Genomic DNA, 19182 nt, shown 5'->3' on the forward strand with positions numbered 1-19182 from the left:
TTTTTTTTGGGGGGGTCACTTCTCTAAATCTCAAGATCTAAATCCAAAGATACCAAGGTGGACATTATTTGATATTACTTCGTGACTGCCTTCGTCATGACATTCACAACACGCTCATAAAAGTGATTAACTCCTACCAGATACCAACACGAAGACACATAATTCATCAAGATAGATATGACATATGATTTCTATATATATGTATAAGTATATATATATATATATATATATATATATATATATATATATATATATGTATATATTTCTCATAAGAAGATCATATGAAAGAAAACTAAGGAGAATCCAGTTGGATACTATAGCTTCGAGGAAACAAAGTTACACATCGTATACAAAGGACTACACCCCCAAAAATTTTGCCGCTGAATAAAAACGTGAACCATCAGAATGTGAAATCCATCGGTCGTAAGGGATTGTTTCAAAACTACAGCTGTACAAAGTATTTCATCTCGTCACAAGACTATTTAAGTCGACTGTTACAATACGACTTTAAACGAAGTGATAGAACTGGCAGAGTAAAATAGATGACTGAAATGACAGAAGTAGTGGCTATACGAATCGGTTCCATGACGTTGCTCCTGCAACAATTCCCATGAAATAAGATCTGCATGCTAGGCCAAACCCACAAACATAACCCTAACTCAAATCCTCACATCAAACTAAACCTCAAACACTAACACAACTCTAACCCTAAGTGCTTGGAGAAAGCAAGACTGGAGCAATTGTCGCAGGAGAATATGTGTCGCCGTACGAATCAATGTCATTGTTATATGCGTACCACCATCATCTCCATCAATATAAACAATTTACTCGTTGTCTTGAGCAATTTCTACTGTCCTCTGAGTTTTGGATTGATCGATGCTATAAGAGTACACAATAGATAAGGGAAAATGTATGGCTGGGAAGTTCAACGAGGTAACAAACACTGAAAGGTCCTTCCTGCTCTGTGAGTATATAGAAGAAGACTTCCATTTGTAAGTAATCATGGTACCCGATGGAATGATTCAATGTGAGGGAAAGGTTTATGTCACCTACATGGCAGGGACTGACAAAAAAGGGCGGTGCCTTGTGGTTCAAGGGCATAAAGTTTCAAGTTGATAAGCTGCTGAGAAGAATAAAGCCTTAAGGTAAGAGTGTAAAGCGTTGAGAAAACAGAAATCAGTCAGTTTTTCATCTTTGAAAGGTTGTAACTGATTCTAACATATCATGATTTAGTCATCTTCGTCTGCTCTTACCGTTGCGACAGCTATTGCTTTCGTAATTACATCATAATAATGTCATGGAAAAACTTCCGTTGTTCACTGCATGATCCCATGTTATACGTTACGTAAAGCTCTGTGAATCAGTCACAGCATGGTGCTTTCGTTAAAGGGAGATTGTAACTGATTTTAAATAACGTGCTCTCATTTACTTCTGTTATTACTGGTACAACCGTATAAGCCCTTTCTTGTAATATCATAGTAGGTCATGGATTTTTTTCCCCTGGGGTACTGATCCCATGTCAGATATTCGGTAAAGGAGAATAAGAAGATGGAAGAATCTTTTATGCGCATCAGAACCATAATGTTCAAAAAGTAGCCACTTGGACAGGTCCTTACACGTGCTTACGTCACTCTTTGAAGTTATCTTGATCACTGCACTACAGCAGAGGAATCTCTTGAACAGACTCATCACACTAAGTGACTGGATGTTTGCTTGTAAAGTTGGTGGTATTTTATTTCAGTTGGCACTTGTAATATTGACTATTTGTGATGCCAGTTTCTACACGTTTTTTTTTTAATTTTTGTTCTTGTATTAGCCAGTTCATTCCAATTGAGACCTTTCAGTCAATCACTGTCAATGTACGCACACACCATACTGTTGTTTTTCGTTCGTTCGTTTGTTTGTTTGTTTGTTTTCACTTTCCATCTGACGAGAGGGCTGGGTATTCCATATTCAGCTGCATTAGCTGGTCTTCCACGGGGTCCAGTTGTTAGTACTTGGGGCAGACCACTTCACCGAATATATACATATATATACACACACACACACACACACACACACACACACACACACACATAGGATATATGTATACATATATATGTATATATGTATATATGTATATATATATATACATACATATGTTTGTTATAATAATAATAATAATAACAATAATAATAGTAATTGACTGTTCTTATATAGCGTATGACACAAAGTGATAATGCCCCTATATATGCGCTCAATGCTAAAGAACGCTATTATAGAATTTGTGGGAGACAATCGATGCTGAAATCATAATACACATTGATATACATGGTATTTCTGCAAGTATATTTGCCGTTCAATATTCTCAAAAGCACATGGAATAGGACATAACTTTGGATATTTGAAAGATTTTGTGAAAAATATGCATGACTATAAATCTTAACCCTCAGGGAAATTTGTAATTCACAAAATTTTTTCAAGATATCCTCTAAAACCGCAGAAAAACAAGATGATACACGTTGTTTTTTAACAACAATTCATATATAGGATTTCACTTTTAATGAAAAAATCGAACACTGTGGATTAAATGGATGCAGAAAGATTAGTCTGAAGAAAATTGGATAATAATTCCGAAAATGATGATTTGTTCAGGTTTTGTCTAAAAGCAACTTCATTAAGTTTTTATGTCATAAAAGAATTCACATTCCCTTGACTTGCTAGAGAGATATAATGAAGAAAGTGTGTGCTGTTTCAATGTCCTAGAAAGACAAAATTTACTTTATTTTTTGGCATTCATTGAGTTGACGTAATTATGTTTGGAGAAACTTAGCCTTTCTCTCAAAACTCAAGTGACGCTCAAATGACCATTTTGTCACATGGCAAAAGCGGTATGGATAGGAGCTCTTTATATCATTTCTGTGTCAATATTCTTTTCATGAGGGTAAACTTTTCTGTTGTTTTTGAGATTCTCACAAACTTGAATTTATGCGATGTGATGGTTTGATCTTTTATGCAACTTACTCATCTGGTATAGGTCGACTCTGCAAAGATTTTTTGCTGTTGGTGTACTGATCCAAGCTGTTGGTATTTCTCTCTGTCAAGACAAAGAATACAATAGAAGGACTGGTCAATGAGTGTTTACAGCGGGAAAATATTACACAAAAATCAAACATTACTCTTCTCGTCGAAAGATGGCAAGATACAAAGTGTATTCGTTTGGTTGCACCTCTCTTCAGAAACAACTGTCAACTACGTTTACCTGACTGTCTGTCTGTCTGTCTGTCTGTCTGTCTGTCTGGCTGGCTGGCTCTCTGCTTCTCTCTCTGTCTCCCATCAAGAATTCACGACTTTTGCTATTCACGCTTTCCCCATGACTCTCCTATAAAGTGTCAAAGTTCACCAAAAGACTTTACGGACTGCTCTCCATAACAACATCTGAACCAACCAGCATCTCTACCTGAGCAGTGGGTGGGGTGGGTGTTCATGCTCATGGTTGGTTGGGTCAAGGGTCAATATTCCTCTAATTCCCCCCCCCCCCCCCCCCCCCCATGGCATTGCAAGCAAACATCACCTGCTGACTGTCGGCAGCACTCATGTTATACTTCCCTATGAGATACAAGAATTTCAGAAAAGGCCGTCCTCAACTCTCCGGAAATAACAAGGCCAAAATAAAATGTGCCGCAAGATGTTGCACCCGTATCTTTAGAAATGTTTCTTTACATTTTTAAACCGATCAAAATGCCATTACGCTGTGTTTTACATATCATTCATATTTCAGATTTTATTTTTTTTCTCCTGAAATCAGCTCACTAGATATTGCAAAGATTAAATAAGATTACAAACCCATCACTAAAATTTACTACTAAGTTAACAAAATCACTTCCTGTGTCATTTTAGATCAAGATGCAATTTCATCAGAAATATATAGTGAGGAAAATTAGATTTTTTTTAGTGATATATATGTACGCTGTATAAAAGATAATAACTGCACACATTAAATAGACGTTCATATTTCGTAGGACAATTAAAGATCCAATCCCTATCTAATTTGCATTTGCATATCCAGATATCTAAAAAATCAGATATCCAGAAAACCCATCTCTCTCTCTCTCTCTCTTATTTACTTTCATTCGCCACATACCTCTCAGTTTTCGTCCTGAAAATTACGTCGCCGAATCGTTAAAGTGATGCGCTACAAAATTTAGCAACTAAGAGATCAATCGAACGTCATATTACCAAGTATACTTTTTTTCGTATTTCCGGGCTGCCGTCGATGCAAAAGTAACTCCACCACTAGTAAGGCACCACCTTCCAGTTTGATGGCATTTCATTACCTTCCGAGATCATATGGACAGTCATAATCAAATTAGTTTTGAAATTTGCTGCTGCAATAACCCAATAAATGTATCCAGTTTCTCGAGGATTTAAGATAAGGGAATCGCACTTTTGCAAATGAAAAAGTGGAAAACACTGGAGGAAAATGCCAGCACAACGGAAGAAATGCGGCGGGAGGGGAAAAAATAGACAGCTGAATAGCTGGAAGGATAGGAAGATGAATAGCTGAGTATATGTAACAATATAGATTAATATGAAGATAGAGAAATTGGTATAATTGAAGAGAAACGTGTGTTCATTATGCGATGATGGCCGAAAATCAGAAGGAAGATACAAGAAATAGGAATTATTCTTCCAAAAGCTCGTAAGCCTGCATTGAAGCAAAGAGACAGATGAAGTATGATATAACACTTTGACGACTGTTAGACGGACTCAGCAAGAACTATGATCAAAAGTAATTGCATTACCATGGGGATGTGACGTAACGTGAGCTTAACGGTGTGAATCTCGCCAGAGCATATTTTGATTGCTAATTATGCGTACAAAATAACTGTATTCCCCTGAGCTTTGATTGTAGGAGTTTAATGAAGACTTCTGGCTATTTTGCATGTAATTATGTGCACGTGTTCCAGTTTAAATTCTCCCAATACAATAAACTAGACTTAACAGTGGCGGATCCAGAGGGGGCGCACCGGGCTCGTGCCCCCTCTTTATTTTTATTTTTTTGCTAAAACAAAAGAAATACAAAGAAAAAATGGGGGGGGGGGCGTGCGCCCCCCTTTAATTTTGTAAAAGCGCCTCCCCATTACTGAATTCCTGGATCCGCCCCTGCTTAAGTACACATATTATGACCACTGTCAGGAATATATTCACTTTTTTCTTGCCTACTCGTAAAGACAATTCAAAGAGATACGAAAGTGCATGCAAACACACAAACCTTTAAATGTGATGTCCTTTCATGTAATGACGATAAGAAAAACCCTCATCATTATTATCAAAGCGAAGAAGGAACATGCATGTCTGACACGAAAAGACGTTTTATGTACAAACAGCTATTGTATTAGTTCAGACCAAATTATCACTTAGGATTGGATGTGACAACTGATGTCATCTTTATGTGTTATGTATACACTAAGAGATATATATATATATATATATATATATATATATATATATATATATATACACTGGCGGGCCGAAAATTTTGTGAATAAAAACCTTGTTGGAACTACAAATGGCGTACTTGAGACTCCTTCTTCTTCTTCTTCTTGTTATATGTATATATATATATATATACATGTGTGTGTGTGTGTGTATGTATTCGATGATGAAGGACAAACAAAACGTTATTGTTTATTAGTGCATTGGTCTTTGTAATCTAGATCATTCCATTTACGTTAGATTATCACCCAATGTCCCATTGTGTATCTTTAGTTCCAGGCTGTATTACAGTAAATCGCTCCTTTGGGGCTAAAATTGCGTCTTGAATAATGAATGGTTGGATTCTAATGACTGCGATTTCCTTGCCCCCGTGTTAACGGCAAGAGCTCTCTCTAATTACCATCTTTCCCCATCGCATCGTTGTTGCTCCGTCCCTCGAGATGTCTATGGCGACACTAAATCCCCTCTATCCAAACACTGATCCCACGGAGGGTAGAATCAGAGCCGACACGAGGTTAATACTCATCTTCCTCAAGCTCAACGCAAACTCTGGTCATCTACACTGACTTACCATTTGTACAATAAAATGATTGAAAATGATGACTGTGAGAAGCAATGTTAATCTGTTGTAAGCAGCTGTTAAGTAATCCAAGAAATGATTCGTTTTGGAAAAAGACATGATTAAGCGTAAGCTTATATGATACAGCCTTTTTTCTGCAATTGCTCCCCTTATTGTATCTTTAAATGATTTTTCTTTATTAACAATGTACCGTGTAATTTGTATTGAATAATTGTCAATATTTTGTATTCATGGAGTTTATAAATTCTTCTTTAAAAATCCTACGATTTGTACAAAAGAAAAATGTATTTGTATATTACGCTTGTCGTAAAATTGCAGAAAAAAATAGATATCAAATATCAAAATTAAAGGTTGATTGACTATGCAAATCTGCTTCATCAACCGACTAAGATACTGAGTGCAGTTAAACAGCGATAAGATAAGACAAAGTAAGAGACGATTTAATGGACCAAACCATACGAAATCTTTACTCAGTGGGATCTGTCAGGGATCAGTGTTTCAAATTTCAGTAGAAGTATTTACATTTTGTGTCATATTCATACCATTATGCGTGCTTGATGTAAAACACACAAAAATAACTAACTGTAATGAGAATAACTTAGAAAGAAAAAATTGCCAGGTTCTTTCGTAAATATTTTCTGTGCCCCCACCCAAGGCCTTCCCCGAGCGACCTCCCTGCGAGCCCAAAATTCATCAGGCGGTATTATTTTGTTTTGTTCACTGAAAATTGATTTCAACTGTACTAGCTTCAAAATTCATACATCTAATCTTTGCTTGGGGTATGTCGCTTCCTGTATATAGCAGTTATGTATTCAAGTAGTCCACAATTTCTATTGCTTCTATACTGAACATGCGAATTGCTTTATTTTTTGACCACCTGATTTCTTCTATGTTCACATTCAATTCATTTTGCCCGTTGCGAATAAAAGTTTCAAATAATCACTAACTACGTTATTGATCGTTGAGCTTTTGTCTTCATTTTGCTACAAATCGTAGCTCTGTCATGAGATTTCCTGGAAGAACATGTTTTCGAGGAATACATACAGGCATAAACGAAGTCATATAGGAATACACATCACATAATTTATCTAGCTTTTGTGGTAATGCAGGAGTTTATCAGTACATTGTCACTCATTGGCTGCACTGTGTTACTTATACCATGACTTCACCGAACATTACCACAATTTTCTATCATCCTCCATAGAAGTAATGTACATAGATGTATATACATATAATGTATGTGTTATGTGTGAGTGTTGATGAACTCTAACCAAACTGAAACGAACCTTCCTAAATGACTGCAGGATCCCATCCATGGAATTGATATTTTAGCCTTGTTTCTGTTATTGATATCCAGTTTCATTTGGCACATCAAATCCTTGCTTTCTATAATTTTATGCTACATCCACGTTGCAATTTTTAGCAGAGCAGATCATACAAATAATTGTATATCATCCTACCCACAGTATCCTCCCTCCTACTTTCATGCTTAACCTGCTGGTACCTTTACGGCATGTAGCCAGTTCCATTATTTTTCTCTCATCCATCAAATCCTTTCCAGAGAGTGGGAACCCATTCAATCCATTGCGGTGTTGTGTTTCACGGATTAATTAGGCAAGAGTATGAGTTTGTCAGATGTCAGATTAATTACGAAAACAGATAAGAGGTAATTGAGAGAAAATGGCGCTGTTTCTATAATTAGCTCGAATGCACATTTCCAGCGACAAAGATTGCAATTGGACATTTAGAGATTACAGAGCCATTTATTACGCCATTAATTTTCAAAAGCACGTTTTTGAAATAGCCACAAATTGTTAATTTGCCTGCCGACAGAGAGGGGGGTGGGGGGGGGGGGGGGGGAGGGAGGGAGAGAGTAGCGTACTCAGCCAAATTAGAAACATAAATCTCAGGCATCTACATTTTCCGTTGTAATAACTAAATTCATGTCTGTACTTCAGGAAACCAAATTTTTAAGCGGTGACAATTCCACTCGATTGAATCAATAAACCCGTTAATCTTGTGAAACTTCATTTGATTTGAATTTCACTTTACTTATTTGATTTCAATTCTAATTTATTTGATAAAATGTATATTTTATTGGCTGCTTCAGCTTCTTTTAAATAACGATCGTCTTCAAATGCCATGGCGAAGAAGACTAATGGTGTATGTTGACTCCCTCCCCCCCCCCCCAAAAAAAAAAATAGTGAAAGGATGATAGGCAAAATGCTAGCAATATTTCATTACGCCATACTATTATTGTTGGATTTATCGAGTCGTTCTTATCGCATGAAGATACGACCACAGCTACGCTTTCGTTGATACGATTTGGATGGGGAAATTAACATTTTACACAAAAAGGAATCAGCAGACTGGATATCTCGATTGAATACAGTCATAAGACTTGAAGAAAACATTAAAACACTGCCTCACGTAAAAACGAGAATTCTATGAGACAGAAACAAAAGAAATAGTTCAAGTGAAAATTGAATTATATTAGATATTTGCTGGGAATTTAAGTCAATTCCCCTTTTATTTTTTGTTAAAACAAAAGAAATAAAAAGAAAAAATGGGGGGGGGGGAGTCGTGCGTCCCCTTTAATTTTGTAAAGGCGCCCCCCTTTTACGGAATTCCTGGATCCGCCCCTGACTCCTAATAATCATGATCAATCTCGTATGCCGTTCAATTGCGAAAAGAAATCTGAATAGATTCCCACTATCTGACAATGATAATGTTATTATCATTATAAGAATCATTACTGTCCTTTTTGTTATTTATATCATCGCCATCATCATTTAGCAAAAGGACGACAATGAATAATGTGATGTAATATAACTACATCACATTTTTAAAGCAAATTTTACAACTTCTATTGCTTTTGCAGCTTTGATATATGGAAGGCGTTTAGGCGAACCTTATCGTCAATCCTTTCTTTCCCTGGAAGCCAATGCAATGAATATATCAAAGTAATGATGCTAGATAATTACGATGATGTTGATCGAGTAGCTCATACTGTCATACATTATATAAATTGCCCAACTTTGTAAGCTTTGTAATCTTCTTAAATGCATTTTTGACATCTTAGTCAAGAGACCGTTATGTAACAGATATCTAATCGAGTGATTTGAATAGAGGGGTTATGAGGTAGGAAAGCTGTAACCCTCTTAGCACAGATTTCTACAAGCTGAATGGTGGTTTAAAATCTGTATTTGTTTTCTTTTTTTTTACTGACTAGTTCTTTTATGGGGTTAATGGAAATAATGGATGGATGAATGGATGGATGAATGAAACGATAGAGGATTGGAAGGGTAGTAGGGTAGAAATATTATACAAAATATTATACAATCTATATTATACAATAATGTATAGTGTGCGTATTATCAGGTAACATAGCTAAGACTTCTGTTTTCACGTAATTATAATGTTCAATTCAATTCAATTCAATTCAGTTTTTATTTTCCATCCAACAAAGAGTGAAACAAAATATACTATAATATCAACCATGCGCAAAATGATCACATTGTTTGATTACTTACAATCAAAGAAGAAAGAAGTTAGAGGGTGCAAGGGACTTTTCGCTTCAAATTCTTCCAAAAGCACCAAATTTGACAGACATGTAGCCCAGACAGCACTATTTCAATTTTTGGTGGTCGCTAAGAAGGGCACCCTCTGGGGGGCCATATTGGATTTAACCAATATGGCCGCCCCTGGAAGCGCCAGTTTAGGCGCCCATTAAAAATCGAAAAAGTATGACATAAATGACCTGTGGGTCAATTTTGGTGCTTTTGGAAGAATTTGAACCAAACACCCTATATTATGCCCTTAGGCCCCCGACTAAACGCAATGTGAATCGCAAAGTATATATACTTGTAATATGATATGATATAAGTATAATAACCAATAACACCTGTGCATGCTTTGAAGGATAACAAAGAAGTAGGTATGGAAAAAGAGCGGTCCACTAAAAAGTAAGGCTCGTAATACATGGATTAATCAAAACTAAATTTTCCATAATTTCTGAAAGGTTTTGCTAAGATCTCCCTTATTGTGTGTGTGTGTCATTTTATTTTGTAGTTGTTGTTGCTGCAATTACTCGGAAAAAAAAAGTTATGTTTGTGTTTTCACGAATTTTACATGACTATGAAAGGAAACGCTAAAGGTGCTTATGAGCAAGCTGTCACGATACTGACGACTTATATTTAGTCTGAAGGACTGTCGAAGGCAGCGAGAATAGAGTGAGTGCCTTGACTAGGTCACAGCCGCTGTCATGATGGAGGACGCGAACCAGAGACCCCACGATTTAAGACCCATGCATGGTCTCATCTCCATATCCATGAAAACGGCTCAGTACAACCCACTGAGAGTTATGTTATGATATGATATGTTATGTTATGTTATGTTATGTTATGTTATGTTATGTTATGTTATGTTATGCTATGTTATGTTATGTTATGCTATGTTATGCTATGCCATGTTATTAGTATGCAAGGATGTAAATGTGAGAAAGTATGAAAAAGAGCTGTATGTAAAAATGATTTACTGAATGAAACTTTCATGGGTAACAATAATTCACTTATATTTTCAAATAATCTTCTTCATTATTTAATTAGTTTCTTCGTGTAAAGTGGGAAGTGAGGGTAATGCTATGAACAATACTTTGACGAAAATGTTCACAATTTGTGTGTGGTTGGAATAGAGAACGACGGAATGTTGGAACTGATTCTTCGCATGTTTTTGTTTTTCAGGTAAGGAGATGGTTGATTACATCGCTGACTACCTCACGACGATTCGATCAAGACGTACTTTACCTGACGTACAGCCAGGTTACTTGAGAAACCTCATTCCAGAAAACGCTCCCATTGAAGGCGATAGATGGAGTGACATCATGTCAGACATCGAGAGGGTGATCATGCCTGGGGTAAGTCTCCAACTAAGGAATGTGATATGTTTTAATGTGGATGACTGCATGTTGTGCAAGTACATATTATGTCATCACATAAAATATACATGTAATAGGTACACATCTATTCCTACACACACAAATAGATATATTGAGCGGATGATTAGAATTTTTAAAATCTGGGACGGTATCATAAATATGCATTCATATACACATTACGATGACATTACTCTTAACACCTCTCACTCTAATTTCTCTTGGCATCGTTCTACAATCTTAAGGACTACTGTAGTATTACCTTGACATGTACCCATGGGAGTATTTTCTTTGACTTCCTTTAACGTTTGCCAGGAGAATCATTTCGTGTCATCCCATTACCATGCCCACCCGCCGCGGCTTTTCCTTTATGCCAGGTGGCATTATTTCCCTTCCATACATAATTTAACGGAAGATGTTTCCTCTTATCTGGCAATAACCCGGCTGTTGGCATCATGCAAGTGGAATTTACCCACCAGCCTTATCATAAATCCCCCTTTTGGGAAGAAGTTTGGATCAGTCTGAACTCACTGCAGAAGCCTTCGTCATTCTTGGACGATCAAATCGTCGATGAATCGTGGTCGTTGTGCAGAGTGCTTCCGCGATAAATTGACGTCAAATTGAGAAGACGAGGATCGGTGTGGTATCCAAGTCATCTATCCCTACCGGAGGAAATGCATCTACAGCACGGATTAGGGGCGTGATATCGGCGATGGAGGTTAGATTGAAAATATGAAACAATGACGTCATGCCTCAAAACGAGCAAAGTAAAACGGCCTTACAACATCGTCACATAACATGAATAGGGGAAGAGGCAATTTAACATTTACCCTACCTTGTGGTCCCTGCCTAAAGGTTGAGTAGCATCTCATGTCGCATCATTTTCATCACTTCAACATAGCATGGCTGGAAGAGAAGGATGTCAATGCAAACGAATAATGCTAAAACTTGTGGTAGCATTTAAAGCCTGTTTTCCTCTTAAAAGTGACGACAGAATTTAATCTAGTGTTTGTTATTTTTGGAAAATTCTTAATGCTATTTTTCTAGATGATGGAAAGTTACCTTTACCCTTTCCTTTCTACTCAATTGGAGGGAATGGGTTTCCGCGCTGGTTGCAGACACACATAACAGACTTGTCATATTCTTGCGCACAATAATACGTATATCACAGTGCGCGCCTGACATCAGACAATTCAGAAATCTATACCAATTTCAACGATATCACTTCATTTATGTCATTCGCTTTCAATTTAGAAGTCGAAAGTCTGAAAGGCAGTAAAGAAAAAAGTGCAGACAAAAAAATCATTATATCAGTCTCCATGACGTCATTCAAATTGATTCAATCTCACTCTGCTAACGATTATTGAAGCCAAGATTGCTTCAAACACAGCATCATTCGGCAGATTGGTCCCGAGAGAACAGAAGAAAACTTTGATAATCTGTCACATAACCAACTGCAGTTTACCCAACAAATTTCTAAAAAGAATTCGTTCCTCTTCGTACTTTTATTCTAAATGATGTCCTGCGGATAAGTAGAGGATATGCGGGAGTATCACTAAGATTAAGGTTGTATCGTCGCCAATGGCATGTGCCCACTGTCCTATTCTTTAGGTAATCTGGAAGATTGGTTTGTAAGTATTCCACTAGAAGATATAAACATAAAATACGAAATATTTGCAGACAACGAACGGATGTGCGATGGTTTTAAAGTCCACTGACATACAAAAAGTGCTAGTAAAAAAATGCCTTTTATTATTAAGTCTAGCATTTATTCATGCATATGTTAACCAATAATCAAAACATGTATACGTTTATTTGAATTTTCCAATAAATTTTGAAGCTTATTCTGAATTTTTATTTTGAATTTTTGAAATCTTATTCTTCATATATCTAGGAATCACCAGTCTGCAGAAGAACAGTATATAATGATAAAGAAAAGGATGGGAAAACTTTAGGAGGAAACAAATAGAAGAAAAGATATAATAGAAAGAGAAGCGGAAAAACTGGCTAATCTGAGAAATGGAAGATAAACATAGAGAGAGAGAAGAGATGAATGCAAGTTTACGAATGTAAACAAAGCGGAAGATGTAAGAAAAACTTAGGAGAATGATAGACATATAGACAGGAGGTCCTCTAAGAAGTGAACCCTGTTCTTGCTTTGTCAGCCTAGTGATCACCACGGGTTTCCATTTATGGGACCCTGTTACTATTTTGGACGAGATTTTCGACGGTGTATTCTGAGAGACAAAATGGTAATTGACCCCAATCACTATCAGCCTACGAGTCACCTTTCCTTCTTTCTTTAGCTTTAAGTACTGCCGGGCGTTCCAGCACATTACCGAGCTAATTTCCTGTGGTATCGGGGCTCTGAATCCCATAAGAGGTGCTACAATTACTTTGGCTGCCTATAGCAGACATGACGCCAAGAGGTGTAGCAGCCCAGGCATCGAAATGAAGACCATGATAGGAATGCTAACTCCAAAATGTGAGCCATCTCTTTGCAGGAGCAGTACACTGTCCTGGCGACACTGAGCTTCTAACTCACACCTTACAGTGGCTAATCGTGTTCATTTTGGCCTCATGGTGGCCAGTACGACAGACCAGAAATCCTTCACCACCCACCCGGGAGACGTGCCGTTATTCTGGCATTATTCATGGGACAAATTAAGTACATTAGCTACTTTCTTGATAAGTTTGTGACAAACATGTACAAAGCTCGTTAGTTTTTGCAACCTCAGTTAAAAAAAAAAACACACCAAAAAACTCAATTTTTGATGATGATGTGAACAATGTTAAAATCATTGATAGAATTATGACTACACACAGGAGGTTCATTTCATCAGTTCATCATTGACTTTATTTGGAAATAACATGTTTATTATATCTGACATGTTACAATATAATGCTTCACCCTCTGTGTGAAACGTTTACTTCCGGGTCATAGGTTTGTGTGTGCACGTGTTGTGCACATTTAACTCATCGGCGCAGTAGAGTTAAAGCTTCTTTGCGGTGAAAGGCGATAAGATGAATATATAATCATACATACATATTAGACGAGACTTTTTCAATTACTGCAAATAGCTATGAAAGTCATACAGTATACTTAAAAGAAATTTACAAGAGCATTTTATGTGCTTAAACAGATCTGCATAGCACTTTTCTTATTTGGTAATTTTGGACGTATCATCTAGGTCACGTCGTTGAAGGATTTTTTTTTAATCCTTCCAATTTCGTGCCAATTTTTCTTTCAATAATTAATCTTTTGATGTGTGTGCACACTTTTGGTTTCTTCTTTTCCGGAACTGCATTATCAAGCTTGTATGCACTATGTACTGTACAGTTTTAATTTCACTAAAATCTTTAAGTCAATGAAGAACAGCCTCTGCCGGATTTGAGTGGCCGTGTTGAAATAAATAGAATTATATGTATATATATATATATATATATATATATATATATATATAATGAATATATATATATGTATATACATTCATATATATATGTGTGATAAAAATGTGATAAAAACTTTAAATGCCATTTTAGGTTTTTATCACACTTTTATCACACATATGTGACAGTTCACCTCAAGACGAACATACAGTCGCACACACTGATTTTGCGTGAGGACCAAAAATAAGTGAAATGGTTCAACCTAGCCGAACTTGACTTTTTCATATTTTCTGAAAGAGCGGGTCTTCTTTTACACTATACTAAAATTTAGTATTATAAAACGGGCGGGAAAGTGTGTTTTTTTAGCAGTTTATCTCGAACATTTTTGGTAGAATAGTGTGATTAGGTGTGTCTTTAGAATCCTTTTTTCATTTCTGAAAAACCTTGTCCACACTCTTCACTTTCAACTCTAATAACTTTTGAAAGGATAGTGCTACTGCTTTGAAAGTTGGCATTGATTATAGACAGAATGTGTTAATGAGGCATGCTTAATTTCAGTTTAATCTGATAATCCCTTCATTGTTGTTACTCTGATGGTTTACTTCCTTTTTTTTGTCCCATTCATCGCACAGCCAGCACGGTTTGGTAAAGATTAAGCGCTTGAATAGACACTGTACTTTAGAGCCTCTTTTCTCAGTTCACACTTTTCCTGAGTTTGTGCTTTCTTTCCAATATTTAGATAGGTTAGGAGAGTCCATTTGATTTGAGTTATACATCATTTTAAAGCTTAAGGTCTGCTCTTTCAGAATATGGTCTTAACTAAAAATTCATGTCTGGCGACTTTTTGTTTGTTTTGAGGTGCAGGGTCACATATATACATGTATATATATTAACATACATATATGATACATTCATTTACTTGTTTATCTACGAGTATTTATCTGTGTGTAAGCCAGCCTACAGAGTCATCACCTTCCGTGTTTGCTTGCTGTCCACGCCCATCCAGATTACTCATTGGCAGAGTCCTCACATGCACGCTTACTTCCCTGCTCTGACGTCATATCCGTCCATGCTTGGAGATATGTTGGCTGACGCGATTGGCAACTTGGGCTTTACCTGGGTACGTATTCAACATTTTTTTTTTTTTTGGTTGATGATTTAATTACACCTTTGAATTAAAAACATCAAGAAGAAATAAGCAGAGAAGCAAGTGGATGAAATTCGCGGAAGGCCAACAGATCACTGAAAATTACACGACAATGTACAACACTTTGTTGTTACCACATCTTGCTGGTGTAAAGTATAAAGCATCTGCTGGCCTTCCTTTTCACAATCATGCCGTGTTGCCGTGTTTTTGTGTTTATGTCTATGTCTTTATGGGTTTTTTTTCTGCCCTGTTTGTCCTACAGGGTCTTTATTGTTTTGAATTACCCGTATTTTCTTTTCAATAAAAGTCGTTTCACCGTTTTCACGTTGATTGCATGAGTTGTCCACAGTATATACAAGCACTGCTTTAGTGGACCCTCATTTTTTTCCTCAGAAAATGGATACTGTAACAAGTTTGATTTGAAACTACGTAAAGATGCTTTAAATTTGTTAATTAAGTCAAATTTGCATTATACAGTCAACCATTGTGTACTCACATATATATATGCATATATATATATATATATATATATGCATATATATATATATATATATATATATATATATACATACATATAAAGACGATGAAGACAAACAAGTTGACATAATGCATTAAATTCCAACTTCATTTATTTGTAAACCAAATTTTCGACCCTTGCGCGGGTCTTCCTCAGGGTAACAGTGATATTTGTATTTGAAGCTCAGCACAGAAAAAAAATAATGATAACAAAAAAACGACAACCAGGCGCGTTTCTTTGTTATCATTATTATTTTTCTGTGCTGAGCTTCAAATACAAATATCACAAAATCACAAGCAGGAAATCCTTTGCCAGAATCCGCACGCGTTACACTTGTTATTAAAAGTCCTTAACGAATTCCGTAGAAGCGTTTGTTTCAACTCTTTTTTTTACCTAAAGGAAAGCTAATATAGATTTTGCTGCGTACATCATTACACACATCATTATTCTGGGAAGAACTTCTCACGGTACCCCGGAAAATAGCGAAAGGAAACTGTTCTCTCAAAGAGCATGTCAAATTCTTATGGCTCCAAGGTTTTTACCCTCCCTGACAGGTGTTATTTGGTAAAAAGGTCAGTTATCCCGCCAAGTGACTAATGCTGACACAGAAAAGTATATCTCAAACCCTGTTCCAAGATAATTAACGACGGACGTGCCCGTGTGACGTGGAGATGGATGGCTGAGGGTTATGGAAAGAATAAACCTGATGAATAACTAATGAATCGTAGAGAAATCTTGCCTCTTGTGAGCTCCAGCGGCATCAATAACAGCTCACGTCTTTCCAACTGTTCTCATCTCATATTTTATGATACTTTATATCATTCGCTGACATAACTTTTGCTCCGGCCTTGCCCCACCCCCCTTTCAACCAATGTCTTTTGAAACTGTTGAAATTCATGGTAAATCCTTGCTCATTTGTGTTTTCTTTGGAGTTATATTGCCATTCCTATACAGAATTTGTGCAAGAAAACACTAAACACGTTAGTCATAATGGTGGACGGTAACAAGGAAACATATTGCCTAAATGTCTAAAGACATGGCTAAAACTGCCAGTACCTTTGGTTGTTATCGTTGATCAATCCATGGAGTTGATACACATATGGACTGTTAACGAATGTCTTTCTTTAGTCCCATCATCACCATCACTACCTGATCAATATGCATCTGAATGAGTATATTCAAATGTGTGGACAATGACGATTGTCAATCGTGCATCGTCACTGACAAACGAACAATTTCCCTCATTTCCATCATTGATTATTTGGCTGAGGTGCCTTTTCAAGATCAAATGCTTTCGAATAAATACCAAACCTAAAAAACATTAAAAATTTTGTGTTACGAAATTGGAAATTACTAAAATATACACTTGTGGACACACATGTAATGTTGCTCAATGTTAAGACATACATGTCTACGTTTGCTCTGTAACAATGTGCGAAAAATGTCAAAATTAGATCACAAATTACAATCAACCAGCCAAAATATTTGCTTTCTCTTGTAAAGTACGTGTATGTCGCAAATGAGATTGGTTGAGCAATGATTTCCAAATTTATACTTCAACTGCCCATGACTATTTGTGATTTAAGAAAGTTATCATCTTCTGCGCATGTAGTTTCAGAACTACATGCCGTCTTGTTTCTATCCAGGCATTCTGTCGGCGGTAATGATGAGATCAAAGTAGGAAAGCATGCTTAAAATTATATAGTGACTCTTTTGACAGAAACAGGTGCATGAATTGATTAACTGAATGTCCATGTAAAATAAGTCCATGGTCAATCATTAACATCTCCAGTTACACAAACGTATATCGTCGAGTAAAGGTTGACATAGAAAAATGCGGTTTATTACAGGCATCGAGTCCGGCCTGCACGGAGCTGGAGAAGGTGGTCATGGACTGGCTGGGTAAGTACAGGACAGACAAATTCATCAACATATCAGTGGTTTTCTCCACTTCATCTTTACTTTTCCTTGGTTATCTGTATTATATACATGCAGCAAAAAGACAGTATCTCTAGCAGTTCCTCATTTCTTCATGATAATATTTCGGATGTTACTTTGCATTGTTAAGACGTTAAATGTTCTGTTTGGTGGCGGCATAGTTGCAGTTATTCGTGAAAACCCTACCCTCACGCTTTTATCTCAGTTACTGTTACATGAATACATTGATGTCATGTGATACTTGTGTTTCGCCAAATGTTGGTTTTTAATCGATTGTGCGTTATTTTCTCACTAAAGCAGCAGAGAGAACGATAATCGTCTCCTTACGTTCTCTGCATAATTCACATAATATGTCTTTAATGGTTATTGCCATGACAATTTCGAATGTTCGAGGGGGCTTTAACCGAATGCTTTACATGCATGCACAGTTTTATAGTATACAGTATTCTATGCTTAATCGTGAACATTGATGAAAGATGTTAAATTTCTTACACATGTGTGTTTTGTCACTTCTTAAACGGATGATTAAAGAATAAAGGACAGGTGGACAGAGAGCAATGCAAAACAATCATTTCATTAAACCGTATACATTATAGCACGTTTCCCGATCGCCCGCGACATTACCCCCCCCCCCCCCCCCCCCGCCTCAACGTTAACAACTTGCTTACGGGAACAAGGCGTGTTATGTTTAACCTCTTTGAACAATGATATTAAGTTTAAAAATGAAAATTTTCATGAAGATAAAACCTTATATGCTATCTAAGACTGACGAGAACTTCTTGGCTAAGGAATGCTTGCTATATACCAAGTTGTGATGGAAAAAAAAAGATACGCAACATGTCCACTCAGCGCCTTTGGGTAATTCGGACAAAAGCAAAGCAGCGTAATTATGCATTATGCTACAACGAGTGGACATTATTGGTCAGCTTCACTAGAAATCATGCAATATTTCTGAGGTGGATGTGTAAGATGCCCTTAATTGCAAGGCATAATTTGTTCGAATCAAGGTACAAAACAAGACGCTGCTAGCGAATCGTGGGATCATGCAGGCAACTCAAGCAAACTAATTTGGCCCGAGATCCTTTGAAAAGTTTAACGTTCAAAAACGTGGCTCCACATTAACATTTCATCATCTCACCGTAGCATTTTTTCTTTCTTGTTAAACAAGGTTAACGAGTTCACCCAGAGGAATTCGAAAA

The 19182-nt window shown here is 36.7% G+C and overlaps 1 protein-coding gene across 1 annotated transcript in view; it reads left to right on the forward strand.

Moving 5' to 3' along the window:
• Nucleotides 1–19182, forward strand: part of LOC139725804 (aromatic-L-amino-acid decarboxylase-like) — a 43891-nt gene that overhangs the window by 3103 nt on the left and 21606 nt on the right. Inside the window, exons 2-4 of the mRNA XM_071636882.1 lie at nucleotides 10801–10973; nucleotides 15388–15501; nucleotides 17896–17947. Coding sequence (XP_071492983.1) covers nucleotides 10809–10973; nucleotides 15388–15501; nucleotides 17896–17947 — 331 coding nt within the window. The 5' untranslated portion in view covers nucleotides 10801–10808. The remainder of the gene's footprint in view (nucleotides 1–10800; nucleotides 10974–15387; nucleotides 15502–17895; nucleotides 17948–19182) is intronic.

Source organism: Diadema antillarum, unplaced genomic scaffold (assembly GCF_040938485.1).
Source record: "Diadema antillarum isolate AM-2024a unplaced genomic scaffold, OU_Dant_1.0 seq00000059_RagTag, whole genome shotgun sequence".
Taxonomy (NCBI): domain Eukaryota; kingdom Metazoa; phylum Echinodermata; class Echinoidea; order Diadematoida; family Diadematidae; genus Diadema; species Diadema antillarum.